The sequence below is a fragment of the Pelmatolapia mariae genome, linkage group LG10_11, assembly GCF_036321145.2.
Source record: "Pelmatolapia mariae isolate MD_Pm_ZW linkage group LG10_11, Pm_UMD_F_2, whole genome shotgun sequence".
Classification (NCBI taxonomy): Eukaryota; Metazoa; Chordata; class Actinopteri; order Cichliformes; family Cichlidae; genus Pelmatolapia; species Pelmatolapia mariae.
The window spans coordinates 64,192,948-64,206,213 of record NC_086236.1 but is presented as its reverse complement, the minus strand read 5'-3'; the positions used below and the strand labels follow the sequence as shown (position 1 = coordinate 64,206,213).

Genomic DNA, 13,266 nt, shown 5'->3' with positions numbered 1-13,266 from the left:
AAATCTGGGACTTCCTGTACATTGCAAAATATTATGTGCTGTGGGATTTTCTAACAAATGTGCATTGTAATACTACTCAGCCTTCAGCTGATTTCGGTAACCAGGACTGATCTGATTTAAAAAGTGTGGAGTTTCTTCATGACTTTGACAAAGAGATGCAGAAATGTTAGAAAAACACTACAATAAGTTTTAATTGTTTGAACAGATGGGTAGATGCGGATATGTTTCTGTCTTTACCACGTTAACCACTGTAGGGAGGTGTGTACATTGCATAATGTTTTGTTCCTCTTATCCTCCTTGAAGGGCATGACCATCAAACCCCTGGTGGAGCTGCTGGCGGTGAAGAAAAAACAGGAGGCCAAACGCTCCATTAATGAAGAGATCCACACCCAGGTACAGCCTTCTGCCTTCAGCCATTCATAGCAGTCAACTGTCAGTTGCAGTGATTGCACAGACAGATGACTCAGAACCTTTTGGGATGTATTTGACAAATACTGGAATTATTTGAACTAGTGGAATTTCAGTTCAATGCAGTTTTATTTATGTAGCACCAAACAGTCACCTCGAGCCACTTTATATTGTAAGGAATGTGTGCAACATCCACCCAACCATCAATCAGTCCCTTTTCTTAGCTGCTTACCAAACTTAGGCTCTAGATCCCACTGACCCCATCACAGCCGTGGCAGGGTGAGAGGCAGTGTAAAACCTGGACACGTCACCAGTCCATATAAGAGCTAACACAGAGAAATAGATACCCAGAAACCCACGCAGCCACACCTATGGGCAAATTGCACTCACCACTTAAGCTAACAAGCATATGTTTGGCAAGAATGGTGTTACACATACCTTTCAGTGGTAGTTATGTAATATCCTCCTGAGAGCTGAGGAAAAAAGAATCTTCCCATTGAACTTTTTTTGTGTGTGTGTGTGTGTGTGATCTCCTGCCTCTTTGGAGCTAAAAGAGGCCACCCAAACACATGAGAAAGCCGAGGATGTCCTCTATTTAGTACATCAGGACTTGGTAGGGTAGCTCAAATAAGTCAAAAGATATAGACCAAAAACAAATGCCCATTAGAGAGGACATAAATGAATAGCCTGGTTCTCAGGAGGATATGTGAAATGCTTTTCAACTGATGAGGCCTCTGAGGTCGTTGAGGTTTTCAAACTTTGGTCGTTGCTCCCACCTACTGACGGTGTGGTGGTACTGCATAGTTGTATAGTGTGTTTGATGTACACGCAGCGATTGTCAATTCACACTTGGATCATAAAATTAATTTTTGGTGACCCGTACTATAATACCAACACTTTGGTAGTACAGTTTTTCTCCTTTTTTCTTTTAACTGTCTGATTTAAGTAAAACTCATCACATCCAAAAGCATGTCTGGTATCTGTAGTTTTTGATACTCTAGAAATTTTAACCACAGTGGTCCACTGACCTACTGTTAAAGTCGTTAACCCATCTCAGAAAATTAGACTGCACATGAGCAGACACACAAACATGCACACAGGCATCTATGAGTCACCAGCTCTTGATGCAAAATAAGCAGGCAGCCCTAATGGCTTGCCCTTCACTGTAAAACACCAGAGGTTAGATTCACTCAGATGCTTGAGGAAACTCCGTACTAAGTTATATTGTGGCAAATAATCTGCATACTAGCCCATTTTCTGCCATCTCCTTTGTGTTTGGTTGCTTTTCTTCATTTCCCAGTACACTGCTGCTGGGATACATTTCTCGGCTTGGCAGTGGTATCAGAATGTAAATTATATTCCGTTTGTATAACTATAGAGCTGAAAAGGAAAATATCACCTCGAGGTGAGATTGTTTTCTGAATATATTCACTACATAATGTGGTGTGGTCATAAAGAGTTAAATCGGACACCGTGTACTGGTTTCTGTATTGAGGTGTTGAATAGACATAAGCTGGTCTAAGGAGAAACCCCACAGTTAAGGAGTTTGTAGCTGAAGAACATTACAGAATGGATCCCTATATATTGATCTTTTCATTATTTAGCATCCATTGCTGCCGCTTTTAAAAATGAGACCTTTTAACCCCCACAGTTCGGGGCAGTCTTTGTGTGAATCAGTCACTCCTGACAAAGCAGAAGTAGATTGCACAGTTCTGCTTAATGACTTGTTCCCATAGCAACACCGACTGTCAGACTGTCATCTGCAGGCTTAGTCAGAGCACCGGTCTGATTGGCGAGCCAGCTGCAGTCTGAGCAACAAATCCATCGGTGTGTTTCTTCAGTTCTCTGAGCAGGCATGGTGCCACTGTTAATAAATTCTGTCAAATCAATCACCTGGCTGCTGCTGCTGGTCATATCTCATAGATTCTGTTTTAACCTAAATTGTCTGCTGCTGTTTACTACAACGATGATGATGATGATGATGATGATGTCGGACTAATCTCAGAAGGTGTTTACAACAAATGTAACAGCAGTAATGCAAGAATTACAAGATGTAGCTGAGTATTGAGTGTAGTATAAGAGTGAATGTAATCATGGTTACACAACAAATACTTTCACATTCAAGTGGTAAACTGTAGATAGAGGGATGCAAAATATAGAAACTTGCAATTGTGACTTACATAAAAGAAATTTACTCTAAATCCAGTAAATGTAATATGTTCCTTTGGATGTAATTTATAATAGATGGAGTGTTGCTCTTTGCATCTTTGCACCACTCTGAGCCCGTTTTACTATATATGAGACTTCTCCCCAGAGAGGACTGGGGTCAGTAGAGTCCAGAAAGTCTGATTCATTCTGGAGTACAATTTTAAGGCTCTTCAACAATTATTGTGGCTTTTTCCCATCCCCAGTTCCTTGACCACTTACTCACTGGCATCGAGGATATCTGTGGACACTATGGACATCACCACTGGAAGGACAAGTATGGATTTTAAAGAGAATCAATCTGACATAACATTATTAATTGTATAACTCAAATATAGCTAACTGTAACAATATTTATCACAAATTACTTGTATGTATCGACTAGTTTGAAATATTTAGTAGTTGCTCTTTTTTTTTCTTTTTTTTAACTTGTTAATTGTCAAAATTGAAATTGTTGAACTTGGCCTCTTCTTCATCTAATTACAACATATTTATTTATGTCAATAAATGCAGAAATGTTGTTGCCAGTAGTTCATTCATGTATTTCACTCTTTGTCTCTGTCTTAATTTTTCGCTCCCTTCTTCCTCTCAGACTGAATCGCTTCAACAAGAAGTATGTGAAGAAGTGCCTGATTGCCGGCGAACGCTCCAAGGAGCCGCAGCTCATTGCCTTCTACCACAAGATGGAGATGAAACAGGCCATTCAGCTGGTGGAGAGTGGAGGGGGAATCAAGATGCCTTCTGCTGTGCCTTCCACTGTTTCCATGCAGTAAGTGCTAAACAGCATCGTGCTCAAAGTCATTTTTATCGTAATGGGGGTTTTTTGTTTTGTTTTTTGTTGTTGTTTTTTTACAGTGTTGGGAACATTTAGGTGAACGCAATTCATCTACTCACTAAATTGTACAACAGTAGTGACATTAAGGCCTGATATGGTGGTGTAATACATAACCACAGAAAAAAGTTGACAGGCTTAAATTTCACTGATATCATAAACATGAGACACAAATGAACATATGACCATATATATGCTCATTCTTTTTGTGTGTGTGTTCGTACATAATTATACATTTCTTAAAGACATTTTTAGCCTATTTTTAGGCTTTTTAGTTTGCGCATAGCTGTGAAGTTGGGAAGACTGATGACAGACAAATGGCTCATGCTTAAATGACCACGGATGCATTACAGATTCTTTGCTAATACTTTTGTATAAACAACACCTTCACCTTCTCTCTTGTTTTTCTTGTACCAAGTAACAAGGAGTGTTTGGTAACTGTAAAGGTCTTCTTGGATAGTTGTATTATCCAAGAAGGATAAGCAATCAGTGATAAATCACTAAATGAATCCTTGACCAGTCTTAATTTCTAGTGTAAGTGAGTCGATCTTCACTAATTGTGAAATGGTGTGTGCACAGTAGGAAACAGTATTATGAAGGAAAATCCTTTGTGTTATGTTGTGCAGAAAGATAAGTAGCTGTGCTTCATCAAATGTGTCTAATCTTTAAGCATCATCTATGTGTTTATACACGTTTAAATTGTGTAACTGTTGTGGTATACAAACACTGTTATTTTTTTATTTTTTCCCCCCTGTGTCATTGTCAGGAACATCCAGCCCAGGCCTCCTACCAAGCCTGCAGCAGAGCGAGCTATTCCACAGCTGTCTAAAAACAAAGAGGAGGAAATCCGGAAAATCCTCAGGACCAACCTTCAGAGGACACGACAGAGGGTAACTTTGCTTACAAATGAATAATTAGACTCTTTATTGATATGCTTGTTTCTCATCTGTATGAAAAATTGGCTTTGTCTCACTGGCAGTTAAGCATTCCATAATAAGCATTGATTGGTGCTCACAGGGGATCTCCCTCCCATTAGTTTATAACATATTTATTGATTTTTGAGATAGACTTGGAGTTAAAATAATTAGTTCTGCACATTTTTTTTCTTTTTTTCTTTTTTTTGTTAAAGGACACAAAATTTATTTATTTAGTTTGGTAAAGAATTTTATTAGTTCTGATCATAACCTGCCTAAATGTGCAGTGATGTTTGCAGGACTGCAATCTCTTTAATGTGTGTTCATGTGTCTGTCTTTCTCAGCTGCGTTCGTATAACAGACATACGCTGGTGGCCGATCCTTATGAGGATGGACTCAGCGATTTACTCCTAAAGAAGCAAAAGATGTTTCAGATAGAGAAGAAGGTAAGTTTCAGTTTTTGAAGTCGAATTTATTCGAACAAACATTTGCCAGAATAAATAAATCTGTATTGAAGAAAACATCCTATTGTGACTCAAAGTATATTTCATATAACCAAAGGAGCAGTTTTTCTACCATTTTTTTTTTTTGTACTGGGTAGCAAACAGTAAAATGATTCAACCAAAACTATGATTTGAGTGTCAATTAGAGTCCACCCTCATTCTCTTAAATTAATTTTCCTGTCACAAATAGGAGCTGATTGATTCTCACAGTTGAGTGGCTCTGTGATTATTTTCATTTTAGCCAGCCTGTAATTAGATAATAAAAATAGACTCCTGTTTAGGCTAAATTGAATGTGCTAGAAGTTACTGTAGGCTCAAGATGATGTCTGCAGAGTTTAATGAAGCGACACATAATTTTAATAAAGTTTCTGTATAACATTGATTAATGATGTCTTTATCTCTGAGCTGTTTCAGTTTGGTTGCTGTATTTTCCAACCAATTACATGAGACAGAGACTGGATTTCTTGCCATCTGAGTTTTGTACATTACTGATTTTGAATGTTTAGATATAGAACTGTGCAAAAGTCTTGAGTCACCCATGTTTCTTTGTTTTGCGTACAAGGAGCCAGGCTTTATTGTAGTTTTTTTTTTTTTCCCCCAAAGTGATCTTGAACAATAGTTCTCCAGCCTTTCTAAAGGTCTTACAAAGTTTGTCTTTGAAGATTGTTTGCTTTTCCACCCATTTTGTTTTACCTTACTATTTTCAGAGCAGTGTTGTTGTTTTTTTTGTTTTGTTATTTGTGTGTTGTAAGCTGCTTAACACTGAGGGGTGAATCATTCAGGCATAAAAAAGCACCTAACTCGAGGGATGAACCAGTGTTGTGTCTGCAAATACCAGACAACTTAGCAAATAACCAGTTTTAAATTGTATTTTTATGCATTAAAGGCACTAGCAGCCTGTCACGAAAACACATAATTTCTTTCCTTTTTTTATTTTGTTGAATCTGTGACAAATGGAAAATTTAATACAATTTGACAGACGGGATGATTTCACAAAGGGATATTAGCCAGAAACTTGGCACAGCTCAGCCTGGTGTGCAGAGTGTCCTTAAAAATTAAGGAAACTGGACAAGTGGAGGACAAAAAAACTAAAGCAGATAAGCAATATCTGAAAGTCATGTCCTTAATAAATAGAAAAGAATTCAGCAAAGACCTGAGAAAGAACCTAAGAGATGCATCTGGCCCTTCAGTTAATCTATCTACTGTTTGCTAAAGCTTCATCAGAAATGGTCTCAGAGGAAAGAGGGGTTGTCAAGAGCCAAAGGAAAGATAGTAGGGAGAAAAGGCTGAGGTATGACAAATTACACAACTGGGCTGAACATCATTGGCAACAGGGTTTCTGGAGTGATGAATATATATATTAGAAAATTTTTGGATCGTTGTCGGTATGTATGGAGTAGCAGTGAGTGTCGACAGGCATCTGTAAAGCACAATGGAGGCTTTGTCATGGTTTGGGGCTAAACTTCAGGCAGTTGTGTTGGGCAAAATTGATAGAATTACGAATGAAAAGTACCATCAGATTTTGATCCAGCATGCAATATCATATACAAGGCCTCTGATTAGCAAGAGCTTCATTTTTAAGAATGACAATGATTCCAAACACACTGCCACTGCAGTAAAAGCATTCCTGGAGAGAAAAATACACAGTGGCACACTATCAGTGATGGATTGGCCGTCCCACAGCCCAAATATTAATATTATTGAAGCAGTGTGGGATCACCTTTAAAGATAACAGCCAAAAATCCAGCCAACATGCAAAGAAGAGCTTTGAATGTCCTACAAGAAACCTGGATAACTGAAAACTTATTAAAGAAATTACAAGAAAGCTTTCTTAAGAGGTTTCAGTCAGTGCTACAGAAGAAAGGTGGTCATAGCAAATATTCACTTTCAGGCTTGTTAGAATTGTACGAACTCTATTTTTGTCTTTATAAACTGTATTTTCATGCATGTTTCCATGTTTCAATAAGTGTTGCACCCCTTTTCTATGGCCAGTTTTTGACACTTGTACAATACTGTATTATAAGTTTTGATTGATTACATGGCGAAGGCTAAACCATCCCACACCAACAATATCTGTTTTTTTTCCTAGTTAAAGGAGATGAATACCTATCTGACGGTCCCTGCCCCTCCCCCTGATTCCCCGACCATGTGCAGAGCCAGACTGGCCTCAGGTAAATGCAGCGATGTCTGAATCATTCTTAGCTCCAGCCAAATGAAAACACTCAGTAGTCTCAACCGTCTTACTTTCAGGTACCTTGTGAAATAATATAAGAAAATGTCTATAATGGGACACAGAAGATTCAGAGATTGTATTTCGTTAGGGTCACACGATACCATTTGCAGAGCAATAAAGACCATAGAAACACTATTACCATTCCCAGCTGCTGCAACAGATAATTCCCCACTAATGGAAATGTGTTTGCATGTGCCAGCCAGCATGTAAAACAATCTGTGGTTTTATTTTAGGCAAACATACTGATTTCAAACCTGATCAGGTGCAAAAAGGAAACAAAATGTGTTCAGGTATGTTGTGAGCGTAGAGAAGATTAATCGTAAGCCGTGATGTCACATGAGCAATTCTAACACGCATGTGTCAGTTATCCTGCTTGTAAGCACTCAGTAATCATTACTAATGATGTGACTCATTACTAAACTGATAAAAGCCACGTACAGGTGATTTATTGTAGCCAAGCATATTGGAGTTGAGCATGTTACATGTGAGGAGCTTCAGTTTGTGTTCTTCACTTTAACTGAAAGTTGGCATGTGCTGCACCTTTAAATGATCATGACTAACTTTATCCTATTTTTTGTTACACTGGAAATAATGGGAACGGTCCTAAAGCCTGTTGTTGTGTAGTTTTGTGCAGTGATTCTTTGCCCTTAATATTTGTTCATCCACTTGTACATCCACTGGTACGTGTTCATGCATGCTGAAGGAATGATTGTGTGATATTATATCCCTTTTAAAGGCTGGTGAAATAAGTCGAAATCCCTGATATTCTACCTGTGTCCTGCTTATAGACCCGCAAGCCTACAGCATTAAGCCTGCATCGAACAAGGTGCCCATGATCCAGGTAGACCTGGCCTCTCCTCAGTCTCCAGATTCAGTTAATCTGTTGGATGAGTTCGGACAGGCTAACCAGCAGGAGGAGGAGGAGCAGGGCCTGATGATGAAGCCCCCGTCGAGGCCACGGGAAGCTAAAAAGCCGGGTGAAGAGGATGAAGCAAAAGATCAGCAGAAATTAATGAGGTGTCTGAGCGACCCTGGTCCCAGTGCAGACGAAGATGAGGATGGGGCCTTCCTCCCCTGAGACACCAGGCCAGTTATGGAACAGTCAGGCTGCAGCCCTCCTTTACTAGTTAGAGGGAAGAGGGCTGCTTCACCGCTCTGCTCTAAATTATCTCTTTGGTTCAGAAACCAAACAAGCCAAAACTGCAAATGCTGTATGAACGGGAAACAAAAAGCAAAAGGAGAGTTCCTGAGAACGGCGGGGGGAAGAGCCATTAGTTTGTGATTCTCATTGCTCTTTATTTTATTAGGTAGCAGTGGTAGAGTGACAGCTGGAGTCGCTGTGTGAGGGATGGTGGAGGGTTTTGATGAAAGTCTGAGACATTCAGGAAAGAACTATGCATTACCAAAGGTTTGGACTGTTCCAGTTTCAGACGATCTTGTTTTTACTTTAGCGTCAGACTGTTTTTCCGTCTTGATGATAGCGTGGTTGTTAGTTTTATGTTTGGTCATGTTTTTACAGCTTCTGTCTTCAAAAACCACGTTCTCACTTGCTGGGTAAGCCACAAAAACGACTTCAGCCTAGTTTTGACTTTTATTGCACTCGAGTTTCTCGCTGTCATTCTGTCACTTGAAGTTCCTGGGCATCCAATCGTTTAGATTGTAGCTTTTTAGAAATCTCTAGGCCTTATTTGATGTCAAACCTTTTCACTTGGTGCATTTTTAAAAATCGTATCTGTTTTTTATGACATATTTTAATTTCAGGGATGCAAACATCTGTTTGTAGGTTATGGGTTAAAAGCTGGATGTTTTTTAGTCACTGTGTAAACCACAGTTGTTTTCCTGTCTGTTGAGCGACTTTATGGGGTCTACAACACCTACAAACCCGAAGAGTTTTACAAATTTCTTAGGCCGTAAAGCAGTACAGATGTTTTGATCTGCCAGTATACATATTAATTCTCCACCCAAGTTAAATCACATATTGTCATATCCTTATATGTATGTTTTTATTTTTAGTTAATAAGACCCTTTAAAACTCACTCAAGCATCGGTAGTTGTCAAAATAGATGTTATTAATATACTGCCCATCAGCTTTCACAGTCCTCATATTTTAGACCTCCATATGTATTTTAAAGACCTTTAACCTTTTCTCTTTTTTTTTTTGGAACTGGCCTCATTGAGAAGCATTTTTGCCTCGCATTATTGTTGAGGGTATAACAAGAGTTGAGAATTGAGGGTTAGTTTGTACAGAAATCAGTCCATGCCTCCTAACCTTCTTTAAAAAGCTAAGACTGCAGGCATGTCATGGCAAAAAAATCAAACTCTATGCAGCTCTGTAACAAATTCAGACTAAACATAAATGCTATATTAATGAATACCATTCATAAATTATGGCTTATACACATCATTGCTGAAGGCAAAGCTAAAATCTACCCCTGGCATTAAGACAGTCTTTACACTTAACTAGATTTTTTTGCCCATCTAAGCAAGACTGAAACATTATCTGCAGGCATGAAAACAGAGTCTAGTGTTTCTTTGATATTCTTTATGGTTGAACAGTGTGTTTGTAAAATACATCCACATCTTTTTACAGAGCTACTCAGTGATTTGGAATATATAACATTAGTTATTTAAGTTACTGATGCGATAAATTGCTGATTCCTGCTTGTCTGGATATATTCAATAAGAGGCAGTGGCCGATGCCACAGAGTTATTAGACGCGGGTGAAAGAACAACTCATGGGTTTAAAATCACATCGCTTGAATCGAGTGATGAATTCGGCATTGCAAACAAGTGAATTAACTAAGTGAGTGTATCACTATTCTAGGTTGTTTTCTTGGTGTTATTAACAACTGAACCCTTTTCGAGGTTCTTACAACCACAAACCTCACGTTACACCCAAGGAAAGAATAGAAGCGCCTGACTGTCCTTAGCTCCTCCTCCAATCATCTGCAAATTTCTAGATGTGGTTACTGTAGCAGGGGACCACATGCACTCATCTGAATGCGTGTGAAAGGGAGTAAATCTCATCATAGCTACACCATTGCAGTTGAGTTTGGTTGTCTAAAATCAGTTACAGCTCACAGACCTTTAAACATCTCATTTCCCCGTTTCCTGACTAAATTGAATTTCCCTTTGCTCTGAAATGTCAGCATGTCTGTTAGACTATCAGGAGATATGTGGTGAAAATGTCAACAAGGATGTGGTCAAAGACCAAAGAATTGTACCAGAACCTGGAACTGAAATGACTGGCAGAACAACCCTCCAACCTCCTCTTTTTGAAGTTCCCTTAAAAGCTGTAATATTTACACACAGCTTTTATGGCCGTCTAAATTGGTGTTGAACTGAAATTGCTGAAATCCTGAGAGCCGTTTCTCTACATCTCTTTATCATCGTCCCAGGTGATCTATGTTTTAGCAACTTAAAGGCACTTTGCTCTTAACCCTTTACTGCTTTGCAAAGTCTGACTATTAGATTTTAGGAAAGCTGCAGCAAGTAATTTATTTCTAAAAGCACTACTACTTATTAGTATGTTTAACTGTTTAGATGCAAAGCAGGTCCCAGTGTTCAAATTCTGTCTAATTTAAAACACACTCACAATACCTATGCATGTGATCAAGCAGAGGGAAGCCAAAGGAGGCACATTTAGATTAAAGCAGTTCCTATAACAAGGCGCCACATCGTTAATTATTATATTGTATTGTTATATTATTCCAAAGAGTTGAATTTCTCCAAAAAAGGGGAAAAAAAGAAAAAAGAGAGAAACCTTTATTTTTCATACCAAATGCATATTTTGGGCAAACGTTATCACACTCCATGGAGGGTAATGTTTGGTGCAGAAAACTTTAAACAGAAGCCATACAGCCTATAGAAGAACCTATTTTATTGTAACCATATATATTACAAAACGTCATGTAATGATCACTCTTGCCTTTGTTTTGCTTGTTGCACAAACAAAAAAACAAAAGCCTTTTATAGTTAAACTGCCTGTTTTCTTCATATATTCTTCACATTTTTGCTTCTTGCTCACTGAATGTTTTTCTACACTGATAAATCGATCATCAAGCGGTGCGAGAGCAGAGCCGGATGTTCGGGATTGGTGCCATTTGTTCTTGTCAGCAAGTTTATGCAGAAACTACCAAGCGAAACTTCATCACACTTCATGCAAAGAGGTGGAGTGTGTGCAAAATATAAGTGTTTGTAAAAGTTTGGTGAGGATGGGGATCGTTGTTGTGTAATCCATCTTTGTTCTTTGCAGAGGATGTGCTGTCCGAGTGTCCTCCTAGATTTAAGTTGTGTTGAATTTGCAGAATCAACGGCGTTAGCTCGCCGGTGTTGAGTTCATCTTTTTGTTTTCTGGTCATATTTCTGTGTTCACTGAAACACACCATGTGCTTTATTTGTTCTTTCATTTCTTTTAAAGCATTGTTTTTATGAGCTTATTCCAGTGTGAAAGTTTTTATTGTAAGTATTGTATCTGATGTGATTGTGATCTGCATCACTTCATGTGCTTTTCAGAAGGCTGTGCTGTGGGTTTTCTCCATCTTATGTTTACGTTTACCAGGAGTTTAGAAGCATTTGTCACCTGTGCTTTGAAATGTGGAGTTCAAGCTTTACAGAGTAGGAATGGACTGACTTGCTTCAAAGTATAAGTAAAGCTTTATCACTCACTCGGTGTTCCAACCAACAATCAACCAAATTAACCTAAAGGCCCCAGTAACTTTTGCATGCTTTTTTTTTTTCCTTGAATAGTTTTGTGTTTTCCTTGATCTCCAGGCAGCTATTGTTTTCTGTTCATTGACTACAATATCTCAAATCTCTGTGAAATCTTCAGCTCAGTCACTCCAAAGGTCAAGTCAGCATCTGCATCTGATAGATTTTTGAAATGCACTAATATAGTGGAGATTCCTCCCATTCAACATATCTGTTGGATCTTATGTTAGTATTGATGGATAATAATGAAGATTTGACAAGAAGGGGCAGCACAATAAATGTAAGCACTAATTTGGTTATGACTACATGGGCTAAGACATGCTAAAACACTGGCCGTCGAAGTACTCCTAACATTTCACCAGCTGGGCAGTATGAGGCTAATGATTATTAAAGGCAGTAATCTGAGAATGACACACATGTTCCTGTCAGCACTGTAATGACATCTAGTGGCATTACATCGCCATCCAAAGACTGTTTTCGTCGTCATTCGTGTTTACTAGGCTCTGTTGTGTGTCACTATTTTATGCTGAGCACTTTAGTCAAGCAGTACCTTTATCTTTTAACACAAACGTTACAGACGGAGCAATAATGATAGTGATGGATTGTACACGCTGTGTGCGATTGTCAGCCGAAACGTCACAGGATAAAGGAATGTACTTTTTGAAGGGCCTTATTATTAGGGATGGGTTTGATGTTCTTTGTCGTAAAGCAGAGAAGCTGGAAACGGTGGATTATAATTCCCTTTTAATTAATTTGTTTATTTTGTGTCAGTCATTTGTTTGATGTTTTCAAATGGAATTTTTGTGTTGATTAAAGGTTATTTTTAATTTTATATACATATGAATGATAATATAGAAAAATATAGAATAGCAGATTTTATTATATGATGTACAAATCTGAATCTTAAGGATGTCATGTGTGCACTTTCTTGTTGAATAATCTATAGCTTTCAGCATTCCATTGTAATGACCTGTAAAACTAACAACTGGTAATAAAACCACATCTGAAAGTATATCTGAGATTAAAGGTTTACTTTATGACACCCCTGAGTCTGACTCATCATTTAAAGAGTTGTTTTTTTTCCCCTCCCCTCCTGTATGGCTTTTTACGCTTTGGTAGGCACACCTTGCCTAATACCAGGGTTAAACTTTAATTCTTCATTTCATAGTAGCTTCAACAAGCTGCTACAAACATTCCTCTGAGATTTTGGGCCATGCTGACATGATGCCGTCACACCGTTGCTGCAGATTTGTCGGTTGCACACCCGTGATGTGAATCTGCGGTTTCGCCCCATCCCAAAGGTGCTCTATTGAGATCTGGTGACTCTGAAGGGTATTCAGATACAGTGAACTCATTTTAAAATCCAAGGAACCAGTTTGAGAGGACTGCATCTCTGACATTGCTGCTGGGTGGAGAAGATGGGTACACTGGTCATAAAGGGATGAACATGATCAGCAGCAT

General features: G+C 38.6%; 1 protein-coding gene across 2 annotated transcripts in view; it reads left to right on the top strand.

Annotated features, from left to right (window-relative positions):
- The window catches only part of slc9a1a (solute carrier family 9 member A1a), a 30,859-nt gene extending 18,012 nt beyond the window's left edge, over nucleotides 1-12,847 (top strand). Inside the window, exons 6-13 of one of the 2 annotated variants that reach the window (XM_063485926.1) lie at nucleotides 304-393; nucleotides 2,820-2,890; nucleotides 3,206-3,382; nucleotides 4,212-4,335; nucleotides 4,704-4,805; nucleotides 6,952-7,033; nucleotides 7,329-7,385; nucleotides 7,884-12,847. In XM_063485926.1, the coding sequence (XP_063341996.1) occupies nucleotides 304-393; nucleotides 2,820-2,890; nucleotides 3,206-3,382; nucleotides 4,212-4,335; nucleotides 4,704-4,805; nucleotides 6,952-7,033; nucleotides 7,329-7,385; nucleotides 7,884-8,173 (993 nt within the window). In that variant the 3' untranslated portion in view covers nucleotides 8,174-12,847. The remainder of the gene's footprint in view (nucleotides 1-303; nucleotides 394-2,819; nucleotides 2,891-3,205; nucleotides 3,383-4,211; nucleotides 4,336-4,703; nucleotides 4,806-6,951; nucleotides 7,034-7,328; nucleotides 7,386-7,883) is intronic. The other variant, XM_063485927.1, reaches the window with a different exon arrangement.
- The last annotated feature ends 419 nt before the right edge of the window (nucleotides 12,848-13,266 follow it).